The following is a 22,989-nucleotide window of genomic DNA, read 5'->3' as shown; positions in this document are numbered from 1 at the left end:
CAGATGGAACAATTGTGAGAGCACACCTGAACAAAGGAAAAGCAGATAGATTTATCCCTTATGCATTTGGGTCATCCTTACTGCTCTGTCCTGCATCCATTGGCTGGAGTTGGACCTCACAGTCTTAAACTGATATCCAATTTGCTAATAGCCTAAAACTTTCCTAAATAGTTAAGTGCAGGGAAGAACAAAGTAGAGGAAGTTGCTTACAAAAGGTTTAAGGAAGCAATAACATTTCCAAATAAGGAACGGGCATAAGCTATGAGCTGGAACGTGCCTGTGAGCATGTCCAACAGTTACATAGGATAGGGCTTAACAAAGAGTTATTAGCACAAATCAAGGGGGCTTGGAGAAAGTTAGTCTTTAAAAGAAACTTATTTTTAACACTTATGATTTATTCTTTAACAAGGAGGGAAACTTTGATGAGGAAACTTTTTACTTTCTACAATTCCCTCCTGTTTTACTTTATAGTTTTCCTCTTCAAACTTTCTTAACATGTCTTGGCTTAGTTGTTTTGATTAACTCCTGGATGTATGGGTACAACACAACACCTAAGAAGAAGGAGTATACTTATTATAGTTGTTAAAGAGGTAAGAATTGAGGCTACTTTTTTTTTCTTTTTTCTTTTCCTTCTTTTTCTGGTTGATGAAATGCCAGAGTAAAAGGCACAGCCAATTGAACTAGAGCATAAGTACTGCTCTAATTATTTTGCAGAGTGTCCAGTAAAGGTCCTCCATAATACCACCTTACATCCACTCAGGGATGAATAAGGGCAGACTGATGGGTCAGCTCTTGGAAGTGCCTGACTTCACTGCATCCTGTTAAGTCTCCAAGGAATGCCAAATTTTTTCCCCTTGTCATTGGAGACACGAGATAAAATTGGTCTTGGAAGATGGAGGCTGGATGGTCCTCGGGGGCTGACCCACAGGGTGTTGAACTTCAGGGGAAATAGCAGAGAAAGAGCTTGGCACAATTCGTTATTCCAGGCGGTGGAATCTTGAAAAAGAGCTACCACGCACTCACTCCTTGTCCACTTGATCTGAGGACCATCCTAGTGGAAAGAGGACAACCTGGGCCTCTGGCCTACCATGCGCACAAGCGTAACGGTTGCCTTTGTTTAAAGTGCGAACGGAATATTTAATCCATTCTAACCAGGCATTTACATCTTTATACCCTGTTTCAATGCCTATGGTTTGCCTTAGACGCCCTATTTCTACTACCGAGACCTTTCTTTTGTAATTTGGCATGAGGCGAGGCATACTTTGATTTCATAGGTTTGGGAAAGGGACAGTTGTAGGAGGTGGAGGAGGGAGAACGAAGTGCATCTTAAAGAAGCCTGTAGGATCCTTTCCAGTGGCCTCTGCTCCTAAACCATAGAAACACTCTAAAGTGGGGTTAGAGTTGCTAGTGGTAGGGATAGTAATGGATATAAGCACTGGGTAAGGAAATGAAAGGAAAAGACAGATAGACTAAGCTTTTCTTAGCTTTAATTCGGTAGGGCTTGATCCAGGATCAATGGCCCGTGATTATGATGATAATGGCGTTCGCTTGACTCAGGTGTGATGTGTCCATCCCCTTTCTGCTGTACAAACAGCAGTCTCAGTGGTTAGCAGCACAAGGTAGGGTCCTTCCCAGGCTGGCTTGAGCTTCCCTTCTTTCCACCCTTTGAAGAGAACGTGATCCTCAGGCTGGTGCTGGTTTACTGGAAATTCTAGGGGTGGTACCTGCGCTAAAAGACTTTCAGTTTTGAGGGAAAGGAAAGTGGAAGATAAATCAAATATATAATTTCTGAGGAACTGACCTTTTGTTTTAAATATGGGGACATCGGCAGTGGACTTTATAGTCCTTAGTGCCTTCTTTCCTTACACATCTTGCACGTAAACTGTTTCTTCAATAATTTTACATTCAGGAGGCCTAATTACTTTAAAATTATACAACATTTCTTGCATAAATTCCCTTTTATAACTTTTCACGACTATCACAGACAATTCTTTGACACGCCTTAATTTTCTGACTTGTAAACATCCCTTTCTTTAAACAACAAGTTAATTTATTTTAGGACAAGAATTTACCGTATAACATTCTTTTTTTTTTTTGAGATGGAGTCTCGCTCTGTCGCCCAGGCTGGAGTGCAGTGGCACGATCTCGGCTCAGTGCAAGTTCTGCCTCCCGGGTTCATGCTATTCTCCTGCCTCAGCCTCCTGAGTAGCTGGGACCACAGGCACCCGCCACCACACCCAGCTAATGTTTTGTATTTTTAGTAGAGATGGGGTTTCACCGTATTAGCCAGGATGGTGTCGATCATCCTGACCTTGTGATCCGCCCGCCTCGGCCTCCCAAAGTGCTGGGATTACAGGTGTGAGCCACGGCGCCCGGCCCATATAACATTCTTTTCACATAAATTCTCCCTTTTTTTTTTTTCCCAAAGATGATAATCATTCTTTTCCAAAGTGAACTTCCTTCATGTCTGTGGACTAGACTGACTAAGGGCACAAGATTAGAAGTTAGGATAATGCGAGTTACACGGTTAACTTTTAGCAAACTTTACTTTTGTTGAAAACCTTGTAAGTTTGGGATTTTGATTATTCTTTACTATTAATAAGACCTCATTCAGTCCAAATTAACTTAGAATTGGTATAGATGACTCCTTCCTGATTCTGTAAGTACTTTAAGGCTTGGCTGAAAGCAAACAGCTTACACGTTTGAGCAGACCAATTATTGGGCAATTTTCCTAACTCTACTTCTACAAGAGTCCCTATCACTTACTGAATACCCATTGTAGCTTTTTCCCTCAATCACCCCCGAGGAGCCATCCATTGTCCTGTCCTGAAGGGAGTTCCTCCTAGGTCTGGACCTTGGTATGGTAATTAAGATTTAGATCCCCTGTTAGAAAACCTGCTGGGTTAAGGGAATTATCAGTGGTTAATGTTAAGTCATCTTTTTCTAACAGAATAGCCTCAAACTTGAAGGTTCTTGAGTCAGTAAGCTACCTTTTTGCTTTTTTTTTTTTTTTTTTTTTGACTTAAGATAGTTTTGACCTGGTCAGGTGTGGTCACAATGAGGTTTCCTCTAAAAGTTATTTTTCTACTTTATTCTGTTAGCAAAGCAGTTGCCACTACAAATTGAACACATTTGGGCCATCCGCAGGTTACTGGGTTAAGGGTTTTTTATTAGGAAGGCTACGTGTTGTCAGTGGCCTCAGTGCTTTCCGGCTATGCCATTGTTTACACTGACAAAAAGGTGGAATGATTGCTTAAGGAGGGTAAAGCTAGGACAGGGGCAGTTACTTATAGATGTTTTAACCTTTCCACCTGTTGGATTTCTGGTAATTGCCAAATGAGGGGATTTGGCCTGTCTTGTGTGAGCTTTTTGTATAAGGGTTTTTTTTTTTTTTTTTTTAGGGCATAAGAGTCTACCCATAGACTACAGTATCCACCTGACTAATTCTAAAATGTTCCAAGTTCTTATTTAGTCTCTGGCAGAGGCAAGAATTAAGCTTTCAATCTGTTCAAGCTCAATTTTCCGTTTACCTTTGCTAATTAAATGACTTGTTCGAATATTTGACTAAATAAGTTTGAAGACTCCGTAAACCCTTGGGGTAAGACTATTGGTATTACTACTTTCGATTGGAGTGAGGGTCTTCTCACTTGCAAATAGGTCCTGGCTGTCCTCTGCTAACAGACAAGCTCAGAAGGCATCTTTTAAATCTATTACCGTAACAACAGGGTGGGTAGTTTGGACTATCTGATTAATAGCTCTAAGGTCTTGCACTAACTGGCTTCTGGCTTCTTTATGGGCAATATTGGAGTGTTATAGGGTCACGGAGAAAACCTTCAATTATCAATTATAAGTTTAAAATTTACCCTGGCTTTTAAAGGAATAGGATACACTGTTTTCTCTTTAGTACTTCTATCTCTCTCTTTCTCTCTCTCTGACTTCCTCTCCCACTTTCTCTTTCCTCTCTGCCGGTCTTTCCCTTGCCTCTGCTAGCCACTTATGCTGCGGTTCTCCCCTCTCCTTCCCCTTCCCCTTCCCCTAAGGGAGCGACCAGTGGGAGTAGAGCTTAGCCTCTTTCTTCCCCTGAGAAGAAGGGAAAAGGGGACTTCTGAATATTTTTCTTACAGAGGTTTGTGTGAGGTTCTGAGAGACAGGACTAGCTGGATTTCCTAGACCGACTAAGAATTCCTAAGCCTAGCTGGGGAAAGTGACCACACCCACCTTTAAAACATGGGGCTTGTAACTCAGCTCACATCTGACCAATCAGGTAGTAAAGAGAGCTCATTAAACTACCAATTAGGCTAAAAGCAGGAGGTAAAGAAACAGTCAATCATCTGTCGCCTGAGAGTACAGGGGGAGGGACAGTGATTGGGATATAAACACAGGCATTTGGGCCGGCAGTGGCAGCCCACTTTGGGTCCCCTCCCGTTGAATGGGAGCTCTGTTTTCACTCTATTAAATCTTGCAACTGCACACTCTTCTGGTCCATGTTTGTTCCAGCTCTAGCTGAGCTTTTGCTTGCCATCCACCCACTGCTAAACGCCGCAGTCGCAGACCCACTGTTGACTTTCACCCCTCCGGATCTGGCAGGGTCTCGCTGTGTTTCTGATCCGGCGAGGTGCCCATTGCCACTCCCGTTCAGGCTAGAGACTAGCCATTGTTCCTGCATGGCTAAGTGCCCGGGTTCATCCTAATCGAGCTGAACACTAGTCGCTGGGTTCCACAGTTCTTTTCCATGACCCATGGCTTCTAATAGGGCTATAATACTCACCACATGGCCCAAGATTCCACTCCTTGGAATTCGTGAGGCCAAGAACCCCAGGTCGGAGAACAAAAGGCTTGCTGCCATCTTGGGAGTGGCTGCTCCCAAAATCTTGGGAGCTCTAAGAACAATGACCCACCCATAACAGTTCAACCCCCCACCAATGCGGATTTCTCACCTCTTTTTGAGGTTCAATCCCTGAAATTAGCAGAAGGCCCAACCCTTGAAACCAGGGGTGTCTTGCTGTGCCTGTCCTGGAAGGCTCAACCCCTCAAATGAGGGGTGTCTTGCCTTGCTTGCCCTGGAAGTCTCAACCCTTCAAACCAGGGGGTGTCTTGCCTTGCCTGCCCTGGGAGGTAGACCTGTTTTCTCCCTTTCCCCCCTGAAGGTCCCTTGCACACTTCCCATTCGTGTTGTCCTCTCTGGCCACTCCCCCAAGGGAGAATTAGGCCCCTCTTAGCATTGGCATGCTGGTAGAAATCCCATGGCAGGATCCGCCCTAAGCCATATGAGGTAGTTATGGAACTGCAGAGAGGACCCACTCACTCCATCCAGCAGTAGGACTTGTCACCATCCACACAACACTGCAAGCAGGGTTGTCTGTGATCATTCACGCACACATTCAGCCCTCCAGAATTTGACCACCAAGGAAGTACTTTACCAGCTCCTGCGGCTTTTCCTTCCTTGGTCTGTGCAGAGAGTACTCGCTGTGATATGTGAGGACCCTTTACCCCAGGTTGCTGGCCAGTTTCTGTCCTCATTGCTTATTCATCACACCAGGTGGGTCTCGGACCTTTACCCCTGAGGCCAGTGCAAGAGGCACTGGGGCGCCACCTCATGAAAGAGGACTGGAGACACCCCTGAAGGAGAATGTATCCCTGTACGATTGCCACCAAAATTGTTAGAAATAGATCATTGGTGCCTTGAAGAAAAGTTAGCACAGAGACAAAAGATCTCTCAGCAAGGCAATCTTTACTTTCTGCAGAAAGGGTGCTCAGTCGCAGAGCACACCTGAACAAAGAGAGCACACCTGAACAAAGAGAGCACACCTGAACAAAGGAAAAGCAGATAGATTTATCCTTACACATTTGGGTCGTCCTTACTGCTCTGTCTTGCATCCATTGGCTGGAGCGGGACCTCACCATATTAAACTGACACCCGATTTGCTAATAGCCTAAAACTTTCCTAAATAGGTAAGTGCAGGGAAGAACAAAGAAGGAGAAGAAGTTGCTTACAAAAGGTTTAAGGAAGCAATAACATTTCCAAATAAGGAAGGGGCATAAGCTAGGAGCTGGAATGTGCCCGTGAGCATGTCCAACAGTTACATAGGATAGGGCTTAACAAAGAGTTATTAGCACAAAGCAAGGAGGCTTGAAGAAAGTTAGTCTTTAAAAGAAACAATTATTTTTAACACTTATGATTTATTCTTTAACAAGAAGTGAAACTTTGAAGAGGAAACATTTTACTTTCTACAAAAACACAATCAGCTGAATTTGTAATCTCCCCTATTTTTTCTTTCACTTATTCCCGGCCTGGCCATAGAAGGCATTTGAGCATTAATTTGGACTCCATTCTAGAAAAATCTTTCTTTAGCACCACAAACCAGCTGAGGAAGTTTTCCTGAGCCCTTTATCCAGTTGCTCTAGAAATAAATCAGGGACTTGGAACCCACGTATTTAGATATATAAATATCTAATACACAACTGTATCCACACATCTAAATATCTAATACACAACCGCCAGGTGCAGTGGCTTACACCTGTAATCTCAACAACTTGAGAGGATGGCTAGGGCCTCCGAGTTCTGGAGTTCGAGACCAACCTGGGAAATAGCAGGACCCTGTCTCTAAAAAATATAAATATATTTTTTAAAATTAGGAGTGGTGGCATATGTCTGTAGTCGTAGCTACTTGGGGAGATCACTTGAACCCTGGAATTCAAGACTGCAGTGAGCTGCAGTCATGCCACTGTACTGCAGCCTGGGCAACAGAGCAAGACCCTAGCTCTAAAAACAAACAAACAAACAAATAAAATATGCAAGTTTTTCTCCTGTAGAGGAGGATAACAGATGTAAGCAAGTGCTTTGCTTCATGTGTCAGGCCTCTGAGCCCAAGCCTGCACATATACATGCAGATGGCCTGAGGCAATCAAAAGTGCAAAAGAAGTGAAACAGCCAGCTCCCGTCTTAACTGATTGACCAACCTTATGACATTCCATTATGACTTGTTCCTTCCCCGCCCCAACTGATCAATCGATCGACCTCGTGACATTCTTCTTCTGGACAATGAGTCTTATGATCACCCCACCATGCACCCTGTGACCCCCTCGTAGGCTGATCATAGACAACCACCTTTAACTGTAACTTTCCACTGCTTATCCCAGCCCTATAAAACTGCCCCATCCCTATCTCCCTTTGCTGACTCTCTTTTCGGACTCAGCCCACCTGCACCCAGGTGATTAAAAAGCTTTATTGCTCACACAAAGCCTGTTGGTGGTCTCTTCACATGGACGTGCGTGACATCATGAACTAGCCATTATGTGTGCTCTGCATGCCAGTTAAAAAAGACTGAGCCTGCAGAGTTCTTCCTGGGAGTTCTTAGGGACAGGGGGCACTGGCATTCTCCACATTTGGAACACAGCACTCAGGCAACCAGGATGTATGGAGGTGCAGGGCAGCTACACAAGGTCTGCAGGAGCTGGCTGGGCTCTTAAGAATTTCTCTCTGTGTCCTTCTGCATTTTGTCAAGCTTGCTAGCTGCATGATAGCCAAGCACTTGACTTTTGCCCCTCCATTTCCTGTTGCATACCCTGTCTTTCTGGTGTGGAGTTTAACCAGACATCAGCATCAGGCCGTTGGTTTCCCTTGCAAAGTGATGGCTTCTGAACCCCTGGAGTTCCAGGAAGCACAATTTGCACACTCCATCTTGTCGTCTACGGTAGCTACCCTCTAGTTCACAGGATAACAGGATAAAGGACTTTGAGTCCTTTGGTTACAAGTTGCCACGGGCAAGGGAAGTCATCTTCCTGAACTCAAAATACCCATCTGTGTGTTATCGACTTTTTTTTTCTAGATGAAAACAACTACATTAACAAAAACAAGATAAATTTAAATTGTCCATGGTAGGTCTAGTGAAAGCTATAATGTGGGTTTTTTGTTTTTTTTTTTTTAATAAAGGAAAGAGGTTTAATTGACTCACAGTTCCACATGGCTGGGGCAGCCTCACAATCATGGCGGAAGAGCAAGGGACGTCTTACATGGTGGCAGGAAAGAGAGAGAATGAGAGCCAAGTGAAAGGGGTTTCCCCAGATAAAACCATCAGATCTCGTGAGACTTATTCACTACCATGAGAACAGTATGGGGGAACTGCCCCCACGATTCAATTATCTCCCACTGGGTCCCTCCCACAACACGTGGGAATTATAGGAGCTACAACTCAAGATGAGATTTGGGCGGGGACACTGCAAAACCATATCAATATTCAAATTTTAATTCATGGGATAAAACCATCATCTGGTCTCAGGTGGAAGCATGTGCTTTAGGTGTGTGCCATCAGTCCACAGTGAGCAGCATTATACAAAATAGCTCTGAGAAACTTGATACTGCTTTTTCTGTAAGAATATTCTTAAGAACATCAGCTACATCTTACAGTTTTTCTTCCACTGATCTTTCTTTGCTCTGCAATGTCTTCTACATTGCTACCAATGATCTTTCCAAAACAAACCTGACCTAGATCCTCTGCTGAAAAATCATCAGTAGTTCTTCTCTACCTGCAGAATAATTTCAGACCCCTAAGCATGGCATGTACCCTTGCTACTCAATGTCTGCTCTGACAGCCAGCAGCGTTGTAGGATCATGAGCCCTACCCCAGACTGACAACATCAGAGCCTACATCTTACCAAAATTCCCAGGTGACCTGCGGGCACATTCAGGTGTGAGAAGCACTCACACAGTGCACCTTTCATGAGGGTCCTACAGCTGAAATTCCTCTCTGATGTCAGTGCTAGGAAAACCTGTGTTTCTCCTAAGCACTTGACTTGGTTTCTATTAAGGACATGGGCTACTGAAATTCGATTTCTTCTTGTCTTTAGCTGCTATGAAGCCCAGGCCAAACATGGAACTCTCTTTTTAGCAGCTTTATTGGACTTCATGGCAGGCATTCTGTTTATGAATTCTATTCTTGATTTCATATTATTTTCATATCTTTTTGTTTTACTGTGATTTTCTTATTTTTTTATTTTTTATTTTTTTTTGAGACAGAATCTTGCTCTGTCACCCAGACTGGAGTGCAGTGGCGTGATCTCAGCTCACTGCAACCTCCGCCTCCCAGGTTCAAGCAATTCTCCTGCCTCAGCCTCCTGAGTAGCTGGGATTACAGGCACCCGCCACCATGCCCAGCTAAGTTTTTTATTTTTAGTACAGACAGGGTTTCACCATGTTGGTCAGGATGGTCTCGAACCCCTGACCTCGTGGTCCGCCTGCCTCGGCCTCGCAAAGTGCTGAGATTACAGGCGTGAGCCACCGTGCCCGGCTCTTATTAATTTTTATCCTGTTGTACCATATGCATCTCTCTAAGTCACCTGAAATACTTTTGGGGATTTGGTGAGGTATGAGCCCATGATATTTGTATGTGTCTAAGACAGCAAGGAAGTAATAAAGTCAATAAATATTTCATTTCCTGGCCTTCCCTTGCCCTAAATGGTATGTTTAACACCAGTGCTAACTTCTTCCAATCCAACCTGTCTGTGTGTGCAGAAGTCTCATGTCAGATACTTTCATCACAAACCTAGAGGTATTTTCCATAGAAACCTCTTATGTAAGAGGAATTGAAGATATGAAGGCAAGAGAGCATTGGTGGTAAGACTGGTGGCAGGCTAGATGTCACAGTGGGAGGTCTAGGTTTCTCTGTAGCTTAAGAAGTGCGCTGGCCATCCAGGTCCCAGCTTACTCTGCGTCCCCGCTCTTTTCTAAATAAGGACTTTCTGCTGTCGGTCTTTTCTGTCATGAGCTGGGCTCCAAAGTGGCAACCTTCATTAAAAAGTGAAAACTGGGTGCTTCTGTCTAAAAACTAATTAATTCCTTGATTGCTTGGTCATTATCTCTAATCAGCTCCTTCTTCTCTTCTTGAAACTTCTGTCTAACATCCTGGAGCCGCCTTTCTGCAGCAAGCTGCTGCTGGATGTTCTCTTCTTTCAGAAAGGAAATGGTTGTCTGAAGTTCTGCTATGATCTGTGAAGATTTGGCAAGCTTCTGAGTGTATTCCTTCTCAATCTGCTTCAGCCTGCTGTTGGCCTTTTCCAGTGTCATCTCTGTCTCAGCAGCATGAGTCTTTTTCAGCTCTATTTTCATCTTTTCTGATTCAGCCTTCAGTTTGTTGACGACAATCTCATGTTCCCTTGCAGCCCTTTTCTTTTCCTCTTCACGAAGAAGAGCAAGCTCTACCAGCTGCTGTTTCCACTGTAAATTCACATTGATCAGTTCTTTTCTCAACTTGTGAACCTGGGCCTCCACGTCGGCAGTAACCTGTGCAAATCGTTTCTTGAACTCCTGAATTTGATTTTCGTGCTCCATATTGGCAGCGCGAAGGTGTTTTTCCAGGTTTTCAATTTCCCGTTCATGGTCTCGGACTAGGCTATCCTTCTCTGCTTTATGCTGCTGTAATAGGTGCGTCTTCTGTTCATTCTCCAGCTTCGGCTCTACTATCTGTTGTTCATGCCGCTGTCTGATGGCTTCCAGTTGCCACGAAAACTCCTTTATTTCTCACAAAGAGATTTGGATCTAGTTAGATTTGCCGCCACTTTTTCCATCTTGCCGATGCTAGAGTTCCCCAAGGACGATGTACAGGGAGCCCACCTGGGTGTGGAAGGGCTCCACCAACTTGGTACAGACAAGAACCTGGTGCTGATCGGATCCGTGCTGAGCCATCAGTGTTACTCTGGACCGGATCATGTCATAGAGGCACAACCTACCTACCAAATGTTCTCAGTGTGCTCCCATCAGGAACTTGGCCTGCACTGACCTCCCAGGGGAGGTAATAGGTCCCAGGTTTGGGCAGCATCGTGGGCTCCTGTTCTAGGCGGCGTCGCTGGGTCCTCGGATTTCTTCTCTCCGCCCGGCGTGGTCACGTGACGGGAGAGGGGCGGGATACAAAAAGTGCTTTACTTTCCCACTCCCCGGACGCTCAGCAGGGCAATTTCTTGACCTTTGGAGCCCCTTTCCCGAGGATCCGCTCGGCAGCCTCCCCTGGCCAGGAGCAGGGGATTAGTCTGCCCCGCGACCGGCCCCAGTCACGCCGCGGACATCGCCCCTCCGTCTGGGCCGCTGTCACTCACATGCCGAAGGGCCGCGGAGAAAGAAGGGGCCTAATCTGGGGTTTTATGTTTCATGAATGTTTCAAAAATTAAGGTTTAGCAAAAAAGGTGGGATCAGGGGACCACCAAGAAGAAAGGTAGCACTCCTCTCCAACAACTTGGGCTCATGATAAAGGGGAAAGCGCTTATTCTGAAACCAAACCTCACCCCTTGAACGATAATTTCTTCTCTAAAGAAAACAGCATGGTACTGGTACCACAACAGAGACATAGATCAATGGAACAGAACAGAGCCCTCAGAAATAATGCCGCATATCTACAACTATCTGATCTTTGACAAACCTGACAAAAACAAGAAATGGGGAAAGGATTCCCTATTTAATAAATGGTGCTGGGAAAACTGGCTAGCCATATGTAGAAAGCTGAAACTGGATCCCTTCCTTACACCTTATACAAAAATTAATTCAAGATGGATTAAAGACTTACATGTTAGACCTAAAACCATAAAAACCCTAGAAGAAAACCTAGGCATTACCATTCAAGACATAGGCATGGGCAAGGACTTCATGTCTAAAACACCAAAAGCAATGGCAACAAAAGCCAAAATTGACAAATGGGATCTAATTAAACTAAAGAGCTTCTGCACAGCAAAAGAAACTACCATCAGAGTGAACAGGCAACCTACAAAATGGGAGAAAATTTTCACAACCTACTCATCCGACAAAGGGCGAATATCCAGAATCTACAATGAGCTCAAACAAATTTGCAAGAAAAAAACAAACAACCCCATCAAAAAGTGGGCAAAGGACAGGAACAGACACTTCTCAAAAGAAGACATTTATGCAGCCAAAAAACACATGAAAAAATGCTCATCATCACTGGCCATCAGAGAAATGCAAATCAAAACCACAATTAGATACCATCTCACACCAGTTAGAATGGCCATCATTAAAAAGTCAGGAAACAACAGGTGCTGGAGAGGATGTGGAGAAATAGGAACACTTTTACACTGTTGGTGGGACTGTAAACTAGTTCAACCATTGTGGAAGTCAGTGTGGCGATTCCTCAGGGATCTAGAACTAGAAATACCATTTGACCCAGCCATCCCATTACTGGGTATCTACCCAAAGGACTATAAATCATGCTGCTATAAAGACACATGCACAGGTATGTTTATTGCAGCACTATTCACAATAGCAAAGACTTGGAACCAACCCAAATGTACAACAATGATAGACTGGATTAAGAAAATGTGGCACATATATACCATGGAATACTATGCAGCCATAAAAAATGATGAGTTCATGTCCTTTGTAGGGACATGGATGAAACTGGAAACCATCATTCTCAGTAAACTATCACAAGGACAAAAAACCAAACACCGCATGTTCTCACTCGTAGGTGGGAATTGAACAATGAGAACTCATGGTCACAGGAAGGGGAACATCACACTCCGGGGACAGTTGTGGGGTGGGGGGAGGGGATATACCTAATGCTAAATGACGAGTTAATGGGTGCAGCAAACCAACATGGCACATGGATACATATGTAACAAACCTGCACATTGTGCACATGTACCCTAAAACCTAAAGTATAATAATAATAAAAAAAAAAAAAGAAATGAGCAGGAAGGGGTGGGGCTCCCGGGCTCACAGAATTTTATCTCAAGACAATGACAGCAAAACGAAACATGATTTGCCTAGGGTCACGGTCTAACTGCCTGAGTAAGCAGGTTCTGAACACACTATTCTTCAAAGCTTCGAACCTGCTTCCCTGTATCTGTTTTGAATTTCCTCTTCTCTAACGTGTATTTATATCCTGCCTATTACAAGCTGACAAGAACAATCACTAGCATTATCTGTTTCCTTTCAGATCCTGGTGTAATTCACTTACCTTCTTCCCACGTTTTCTTTTCCTTGCTATCTAACCAGATTGCCTCGTAAAGATAAAGGGAGGAGAGAGGTAGCATCTTTGGATGTTATTAAGAAAGAAACAGACAAACCAAACAGGCTATTTAGTCCTGGGTACCTGGAAGAAGTTTTTGTAAATTGATTCATTAATGTGTTCATTCCATTAAGAATTTACCAGGAGGTGACTATGAATTGAGCCCTATGCCAGGCAGTAGGATCTCCCTCCTGCACTATCTACTGCCTGGGCGGCAGAGTGAGACTCCATATCAAAAAAAAAAAAAAAAAAAAGAGCAGAACAGTGCTGTAAGGAAACCGTGTATTTTTATTTCAATATATAATTTGTGGATAAACTGAATAATATCACTTTAATTTTAGCTAATATATTCACACAGAATTTCTTTCTTTTCAACCCAAGGTTCATTGTCTCAAGTCAAGGAAATCTAGGACATAAACAAACAGAAGTGAGTTTAAGAGCAGAGGTTTAATAGGCGAGAGAAAAGAGAAAAGCTCTCTCTCCTGCAGTGAAAGAGGGCCTCTGGAGTGAGTCTTCCAGTTTCGTGGTGAAATGCACAGGGTTTTATAGATGAGCTCGAGGAACTGATTTACATAGGGCACAAGAGATTGGTTGGACCAGGTGGGCCCTTTATATAGCATGCAAAGAGGCTGGCCTTCCCACCCTAATCTTTCATTATGCAGATAGGGTCTCTATCTGGCTAGTGCCATGTTGCCTGTTTTTTTTACTGCACACATGGCAACAAAGAAAAGGGAAGAGGGAACCTTCATGTTGAACATACGTGGCCCCCAAGTAGGCTTTTCCTATTTGTACAGCTGCTGGCATTTACCTGTGCAAGCTTACACTTGCTTATCTATGTCTGCAGCTCGATTTTTCAGGCTGCTCTTTGTCAGAAAAGAAATGATTTGGGGGCTGCTTTTCATTAAAAGGGAAACCTTACTGAGGACTCTCTTATCCTCACTAACTGCCTAAACAATTTCTTTTTAGCTCCTATATCACCAGGTTTTGATTTTAAGGCATGAGGGATCAAACTTTTCCCAGTTCTTGAGGATGCATCTGAGGGGCATATCCTGTGGTATGGAGATATGATTACCCATCTGCAAAGAGAGAATAGAGGAGAAAAAAAAAAAAGGAAAAAGAAGGCATCCCTTCTTATTTTCCTGTTATCCTGAATCGGGCACTCCCCATTCATCCTTAGGGTTCTGGAATGAACTGGTCTTACCATACACCCTTAACCTCCCATCTCATCACAATTACCCACTTGAGAACAAAGGAGATACCGGAGTGAACATGCCCCATCCCCATTCATTCTTGGGGTTCTGGAATAAACTGGTCTTTCCCTATGTGCCCCTAACCTTGCCTTCATTTCTGTTCTAATGGTAATCTGATAGCCTGCGACCAACCTTCATCTCTGTCCTCTGGGTCTTTTGCACCTGTGGCCTCAGGCTGGCCTATATCCTAGTCTCTATGACCTTATAGTGACTCTTGTTTGGTGCATTCTAGAAACAAAATTATTATCTCTTTTCTCAGATTCCCATTTCCTGTGTTCTTTAAGTAGATGAGAAGCTTGTTTGTCAGCTAACTGCTGCAAGGAGGCTGGACTTCCCTCCCTTTGAATATGATCTTGAAGGTCTTGAGGCATATCGAAAGGGGTGTGGAAGTGATAGGAGAAATGGAGGCTACAGGAGGAAGTGGGAGGAAGGGAGAGGAATACTTGTGGAAAGCCTTCATATGCTCACAAAAATGGCAGACCCTGGGATTCCAGAGGGCAATGTTTATTTGTCCTCTTGACATAAAGGAGAAACCTCTGGAGGACTTAGGGCTTGGGGGTAAGAACTCATAAATGGTAAGGAAGAATTTCCCCTCTTCCCAAAGTGGTGCTAACTCAAAAAAAGCAAGTAGATGGGGTCCTTAAAGGGCCACAGAGTGAGGCTCTGTACAAGTGGACAAGCTGCTTCAAAAGCCACTGGCAAACTTGGCTCTGGGGCATAATAGGAATGAAAAGCATATGGTAAGTCATAAGGAGCTTGCAGAGCCTGGGTTCCAATTAGTGCCTGTCCCAGCAATGAGCCAGCAGCAGAGAAGGAAGTCACATGGCATGCGAAGAGAAAACAGAGAAGAGGCAGACTTACCCTGAGGTGGATGATCCAGTGGTTGTATAAGGCCATTTCAGAATACACACAGAGAAAACAGGAAAATAGATGGTGTGGGTTTTTGGGAAATAGCCGATTTTGGTTGAAAAAACAGAGAAAACTCCAGACATTGCACGGTGTTAGGTTTTTAGCCCCACCACTCTCACAAGCCTCCTGTCCAGGATGGCCAACAGTGTCTCAGGTCTACTTGGTGTAGACTCCGAGGTCCTTCTCACCCCTGTGAACCACACATCAGGGTGAGAGGAGAGATCAGCCAAGGGCAGCAGAGCCACTGTGGCTGAGAGGAATCATTCTGGGGATTGGTTAGTAAGCAGGAGAGCAAGAGGGAGAAGAAAATGGCATACAGGGCTTGAATACTTCCAGTGGCAGAAGGCAAGGCGTAGAGTTGCCTTACCACTAGGGCAATCTATCCAAGGTACACGGCACCAAAGTATGTTAGCAGCAGTGAATCCACAGGTGTCTGCAGAAACTCAATTCTTGCCTCTCAGAAGAAAGAATTCAACCGAGGGGCATAAGGCACAGGGAGAGACCACGACAAGTTTTGGAGGAGAAATGAAGGTTTATTAAAAAGCTTTAGAGCAGGAATGAAAGAAAGTAAAGTACACTTAGAAGAGGGCCAACTAGGTGGCTTGAGAGATCAAGTGCATGGTTTGACCTTTGACTTGGGGTCTTACACACTGGCGTGCTTCCAGGGTTGCGTTACTTCTCCCCCCAATTCTTCCTTTGAGGTGGGCTGTCCACATGTGCAGTGGCCTGCCCGCACTTGAGAAGGAAGAATGTGCAATGTGTTTACTGGAGTTTTACACATGCTTGCTTGAGGCATTATTCCCTTACCAGTCGAATGTTCCTAGAAGAAGGTCATATACAAGTTAAACTCTGCCATTTTGCCTCTTAGCACGTATGCTTGAGTCCACTTGCCCAACTCCTGAGATCTTATTGGGAAGCTGGTGATCACCAACTTTGGGTTTTTTCTATCTATTGGGAAACTGCCTTTCCCTGGCGCTGGCTGCAACCAATTATTATTTTAGAGAGACAGTTAACAACTGCCTGACCATCACCTGATGCTCACCTGACATTCCTAGTTGGGGTAGGGAGGGGGTCTCCTTCCCTGCTCATGTCTGACTAGCTACCTACGGTAACACATTGACTACAATTCCCTCAAATTTTTAATTCTCTACTAATTCCCCCACCCAGTCCAGGTCATATCACCTACTCTTTGGTTTTTAACCTCATTTTTAAGTCCTACCTCTCTTTCAGAATATGCCAGCAGATCTCAGTTTCCCCAGCTCACCCTTGGGTAAATACTAACGTGGGCTTGAACACACCCCACTAGCTGCCTTGGGTTGCAACCCCCTGGTCAAGCTCTGGCCCCTAGGCAATAAGCCCTAGTGTCACTCATTGCCAGGCACCACTGCACCTCCTGCACCTCCTCAATAGAAAGTTCAGTCAATACATGCTACATAGTCTTTTGGTGGCCCAGCCTTTCCTTCCTGCCAGCCTCTGACCTTGGGCTGTCCCTTCCATTCTGGTTTGAATGGGCATTTCCCGCTGTTGACTAGATTCCTGCTTCCAGCCCATTCTCCCAAGTCCTATTCTCCTGCAGATCTAATTGTAGCCACCACACCCGCTCTGTTGGGTACCTGACCTCGGCTCTTCCGAATTTTCAACTTCAATGGTAACAGGAGGAGCTATAAAAGGAAACCTCCTCAGGCCTTCACTCAGAATCTATTTTTCTCTATTTTTAAAAACTTTTATTTTTTTTCTTGGACTATAACATGCCTGCAGAAAAGTGCATACATCAAAAATACTCAGCGAATCACCGCAGGTGGTATACATCCTCTACCTCTACCTCTCAGGTCAGGAAATGGAGCCTTAGTGATACTCCGTGGGTCCCTCTGCGCTCCTTCCGCATCATTATCTTTGTCTTCCTCCCCAGGGTAGCCCCTATTCTGATTTCTAACACCATGGGTCAGTTTTTGCCTGTTTTTGAATTATATACAAATGGAAGCACACGGTGTGCATTCTTTTGTTAAAAACATTTTAAATATCTGTCGTGATTGTGATAAAATATAAAATTTACCATCTTAATCATTTTTAAGTGTACAATTCAATTGTATTAAATACATTCACAATGTTGTGCAATCATCACCACCATCCACCTCCATAATTCTTTTCATCTTGTAAAACTGAAACTCTGTACCCATCGAACAACTCCCCATTTACCCCATCCCCAGCCCCTTGCAACCGCCATTCTATTAATACTTTCTGTCTCTATAATTTTGACTATATAAGTGAAATAATATGTATTCATCTTTTTGTAAATGGTTTATTTTACTCAGCACAATGTCCTCAAGATTCATCAATGTTGTAGTAGATATTGGAATTTCCTTCCTCTTTAAGACTGAACAATATTACCATTGTATGTGTGTACCATATTTTGCTTATCTATTCATCTGTCAATTGTCAGTTGGGTTGCTTATACATTTTAGTTATTGTGAATAATGCTGCTATGGACATGGATGTACAAATATCTCTTCGAGATCTTGCTTTCAGTTCTTTTGGGTACATACCGAGAAGTGGCATTGCTGCATCATATAGTACTTCTATTTTTAATTTCGTGAGAAATAAACTCTCATATGGCTGGGTATGTGGCTCACACCTGTAATCTCATCACTTTGGGAGGCCAAGGTTGAAGTATCACTGGAGCCCAGGAGTTTGAGACCAGCCTGGGCAACATAGTGAGACCCCATCTCTACAAAATTTTTTTAAAAAATTAACTGAGCATGTTGGTGTGCACCTGTAGTTCTAGCTACTTGGGAGGCTGAGGCAGGAGGATCCCTTGAGCCCAGGAGGTCGAAACTGTACTCCAGCTTAGGTGACAGAATGACACCCTGTCTAAAAAAAAATCCTTATGTTTTTAGCCAAATGATTTTTGACAAGGGTGCCAAAACCATTCAATGGGAAAAAGACAGTCTTTTCAACAAGTGATGCTGAAGCCGGGTACAGTGGCTTATGCCTATAATCCCAGCACTTTGGGAGGCTGAAGCAGGATAATCACTTAAAGCCAGGAGTTTGAGACCAGCCTGGGCAACAAAGCAAGACCCCATCTCTACAAAAAATAAAAACAAAACTAAACAACAAAAAAAAAACAGTGCTGAGAAAACTGGATATCCGTATGCAAAAGAATGAAGCCAGACTTTTACCTAACATCATATAAAAAAAAGGAACTCAAAATAGATCAGAGTTAAATGTAAGACCTAAAAGTATGGGAACCCTTAGAAGAAAACATAGGACAAAACTTCGTAACACTGAATTTAGCACTGATTTTATGGCCATAACACCAAAGGTACAGGCAACAAAAGAAAAAATAGACAAATTGGACTTCATGAACATTGAAAAAAAAATGTGTATCAAAAGATACTATTGGCCGTTCCCAGTGGCTCACATCTGTAATCCTAGCACTTTGGGAGGCCAAGGTGGGTGGATCACTTAAGGTCAGGAGTTCAAGACCAGCCTGACCAACATGGCCAGGCTGTCTCTACTAAAAATACAAAAATTAGCCAGGTGTGGTGGCGCTTCCCTCTAATCCCAGCTACTACTCAAGATGCTGAGGTGGGAGGATTGCTTGAACCCGGGAGGCAGAGGTTACAGTGAGCCGAAATCATGCCACTGCACCCCAGCCTGGGTGACAGAGTGAGAACTTGTCTCGAAAACAACAACAACAAAAACACTATATCAACAAGGCAAAAAGGCAACCCTTGTACAGAATTGGTGAAAATATTTGTAAATCATCTATCTGACAAGAGATTGATATCCAGAATATATACACAACCCCATAATTCAACAATTAAAAAAACTCAGCATGATTAAAAAATGGGCAAGTGACTTGAATAGACATTTCTCCAAAGAAGATATACTAATGACCAGTAAGCACATGAAAAGATGCTCAACATCGCTAATCATTAGAGAAATGCAAATCAAAACCACAATGAGATACCACATCACATCCATTAGGATGGTTATGTCAACCAAAAAGTATCTGAGACAGGTCTCAATCAATTTAGAAGTTTATTTTGCCAAAGTTAAGGACATGCCCAGAAGAAAAAAAGCAGGCAACCCCAGAAGCGGTCTGTGGTCTGTGCCTTTCTTCAAAGGTGAATTTGAGGGCCTCGGTATTTAAAGGAGAAAAGTGGGCTGGAGGGGAAAGGGGAAGGGTGTGGTAATCCACATGTTCCAAGAGAAAAGGAGCAAGTGGGGGAATAGTCCATTATGTATTCATGTCTCATGCTCAGAAAATCAGAACTTTACATAAGAAAAGGTGAACACAGAGTAGCTAGCTGTGGAGATGTTCGATCTTTTATCTGTAGCTCTCTGCTTAGGGACAAAAGAAAAGGCAACTTCTTGCATGACTCAGCTTTCAGCTTAATTTTTTCCTTTTGGCAGAGGTAATTGGGGTACCAAGTTTTCTGTTTGTTTGTTTGTTTGTTTAATTGAGACAGAGTCTTGCTCTCTTGCCCAGGCTGGGGTGCAGTGGCGCGATCTTGGCTCACTGCAAGCTCCGCCTCCCGGGTTCACGCCGTTCTCCTGCCTCAGCCTCCTGAGTAGCTGGAACTACAGGCGCCCACCACCACCCCTGGCTAATTTTTTGTTTTTGTATTTTTAGTAGAGACGTGGTTTCACCATGTTAGCCAGGATGGTCTCAATCTCCCGACCTCATGATCCACCCACCTCGGCCTCCCAAAGTGCTGGGATTACAGGCGTGAGCCGCTGCGCCCAGCCCAAGTTTATTTTCCTTTCACAGCTATATCAAAAACCCAGAAGATAACAAATGTTGACGAGGACGTGGAGAAACTGAAACCTTGTGCACTGTTGTTGGGAATGTAAAATAGTACAGCTGTCAAAAACCCTATGTATTCTTGTTTCCAGTTTCTTTTACCCAAATTATGTTCATGAGTATAGTTTCACGTAGCTATAATTAGTTCATTTTCATCACTGTATTGTATCCCATTGCATGAATATGCCTTAATTTAGTTACCTATCCTGTAGATTATTTTCACTGTGGGAGATAGATAGATAGATAGATAGATAGATGATAGATAGATAGATAGATAGATAGATAGATAGATAGATAGATAGATAGATAGATAGATAGATAGATAGATAGATAGATAGATAGATAGATAGATAGATAGATATGAATGTACACACAAAAGACCAAAATACATACAAGTTGCCAGGCCGAGTGGGCAGAAAGAGCCCAGTGGGCCTGAGCAAAACTCAGGCAAAGGCACCACTGGCTACAGAGGTTCTGGCCAGAAAAGCGACACCCCAAGTATCCCGTAACAATGTTTTACTTACTTCAGACTCAGCTTTACCTAACTACCTTGATGCTTTTAACGGCTTTCTTCTACCCGGCCGTGTGGTCACAGATGTCTTGTAAAAGGCCTCATTAGCTGCTCACACGTCAGTGCCTCTGTTATGCTCGCCAGCTGCTATCTCCCTACATCTGGTTCAAGTGCTCTTGCTGTAGTATAGGAGGAGGAGGAGCAATAATGATAGTAATAGTAATAATAGGCTGGGTGCAGTGGCTCACGGCTATAATCCCAGCACTTTGGGAGGCTGAGGATCCACTTTGGATCACCTGAGATCAGGAGTTTGAGACCGGCCTGACCAACATGGCAAAACCTGACCAACATGGCAAAAACCATGTCTCTACTAAAAATACAAAAATTAGCTGGGCATGGTGGTGCGTGCCTGTGATCCCAGCTATTTGGGAGGCTGAGGCAGGAGAATCACTTGAAACTGGTAGGTGGAGGGTACAGTGAGGCGAGATTGCACAGTTGCACTCCAACCTGGGCAACAGAGAGAGACTCTGTCTCAAAAAAAAAAAAAAAAAGTAATAATAATAGCGAACACTTAATGAAGTGCTTCCTATTTGCTGGGTACCATGCTTTTTTCCTTGGATGAATTTATTTATCTTCCTATTTATGAGTCAGAGACTATGATCCCCATTTTGAAGAGGAGAACACTGAGAATTGAAAAGTTTACAGAACTAGCTCAAGGAAATAGAGATAGTAGGTGGCAGTATCAAGTCAGAAGGCCAGGTCTCTAATGGACTTGCAATTTTAAAAATATCTGGATTTGTTATTCTCAAATTGTAAAGGCAATATATTACTTGTTCCATGATTTTGGAACAAGTAAAACAAAACAGAGGTGTATAAAGAAAAACTGTCTTTCTCTTGCTCCGTCTTTTATTTCAGTCCCTTGGGGGAACTAGTGTTAATTGGCCTGGAACATGCCTTTCCGTATCTTTCTCCTTGATCACCTATCTAAAAGCACACACATACAGAGACAAGGTTTTTAGTTTGTTGATTGACTGTGAATGAAATAAAACAATGTCACAGTACTTGTTTGGACAATTAGATATCTATTGTCATACCTATATATCAGTAAATATAGATGTAAATTTCCCTCTCATTTCCTGTCTTTCATATAAATATTGAAAAGTTGAGATCAAATCAAACATGCAGTACTCTTTTTCACCAGTTTTTGCTTTTTCTTTTCATAAATGCCTCTCCTTTACACCTGCGTCACTACCACCACCAGCCATTCCCACACTCACAGAAAATCCAGGTGAACAATCATGTGATTTCTTCCCTTTTAAAATAAATCATATAGAAATACGTAAAAAATACACACACATGAATAAGGCATTGTCTATTTTACAGAAATGTGATGGATTATACACGCTTCTTTACATATGGCTTTGCTCAGGAATACCTCCTGGAAATTCTTCCAAGTCAACTGATCTGGCTCCTACTGATTCTTTTAAGTGGCTTCGCAATATGGTACCTGATATGCTTTGGATCCGTGTCCCCACCAAATCCCATGTTGAAATGTAATCCGCAATGCTAGAGGTGGGGTCTGGCAGGAGGTGATTGGATCATGGGGGCGGAGTTCTTATGAACTGGTTTAGCACCATCGCCCTTTGGTACTGCATAGTGAGTGAGTTCTTATGAGATCTGGTTGTTTATTTATTTATTTATTTTATTTTATTTTTTGAGATGGGGTCTCACTCTGTCACCCTGGCTGGAGTGCAGTGGTACGATCTCGGCTCCCTGCAACCTCTGACTCCCGAGTTCAAGTGATTCTCCTGCCTCAGCCTCCTGAGTAGCTGGGACCACAGGCACATGCCTCCATGCCTGGCTAATTTTTATATTTTTAGTAGAGATGAAGTTTCACTGTGTTGCCCTGACTGGTCTTGAACTCCTGAGCTCAAGCGATCCTCCCACCTTGGCCTTCCAAAGTGCCAGGATTACAGTCGTGAGCCACCATGCCGGCCTGAGATCTGGTTGTTTAAAAGCATGTAGCACCTCCCTATTCTCTGTCTTCCTCCTGCTCCTGCCATGTGAGACGCTGGCTCCCTTTTGTGCCTTCCACCACATTTGGAAGTGTCCTGAGGCCTCCCCAGAAGCAGAAGCTGCTGTGCTTCCTGTACAGCCTGCAGAACTGTAAGCCAATTAAACCTCTTTTCTTGATAAATTTCCCAGTCTCAGCTATTTCTTTCTAGCAATGTGAGAATGGACTAATACAGTACCACTATGCCAAAATGTATTCAGCCATTCCCATAATGATGGGTCCATTTGTTTCTACTTTTGCCACTGTAAACCACTACCTGCAATAAACAGCTACACTTAATATTCTTGTACACAGGAGCTTGTGTATTTGTGCTTCTCCAGTTTGAAATTAATTTCTTTATAAAAATACCTAAAAACTTCAGTGATCCAAGAAAGGTTATGCAATCTGGTGTTACTATCAATAGAAAATAAATTATATAAAAAATTATA

The 22,989-nt window shown here is 43.4% G+C and overlaps 1 protein-coding gene across 1 annotated transcript; it reads right to left on the bottom strand.

Annotated features, from left to right (window-relative positions):
- Positions 1-9,817: 9,817 nt before the first annotated feature.
- LOC116813862 (centrosomal protein of 112 kDa-like) lies at positions 9,818-10,705 on the bottom strand. Its single transcript, XM_032760935.2, has 2 exons — positions 10,610-10,705; positions 9,818-10,507 (listed from the first exon to the last, which is right to left on the bottom strand). Exons 1-2 carry the CDS (start codon positions 10,703-10,705, stop codon positions 9,818-9,820), a joined length of 786 nt encoding a protein of 261 aa, XP_032616826.2.
- Positions 10,706-22,989: the final 12,284 nt, after the last annotated feature.

The sequence above is a fragment of the Hylobates moloch genome, unplaced genomic scaffold (assembly GCF_009828535.3).
Source record: "Hylobates moloch isolate HMO894 unplaced genomic scaffold, HMol_V3 SCAFFOLD_9, whole genome shotgun sequence".
In the NCBI taxonomy this organism is placed as follows: domain Eukaryota; kingdom Metazoa; phylum Chordata; class Mammalia; order Primates; family Hylobatidae; genus Hylobates; species Hylobates moloch.
Note: the sequence above shows the minus strand (reverse complement) of the source record. Positions and strands in the feature narration are given on the sequence as shown.

Bases quoted from the DNA above. Each gene is read 5' to 3' on its own strand.
- LOC116813862 (XM_032760935.2), bottom strand. From the start codon at position 10,705: ATGATCCGGTCCAGAGTAACACTGATGGCTCAGCACGGATCCGATCAG. The intron at 10,508-10,609 runs GTGGGCTCCCTG...TGAGAAATAAAG, and splicing joins TGGAGCCCTTCCACACCCAG to GAGTTTTCGTGGCAACTGGA.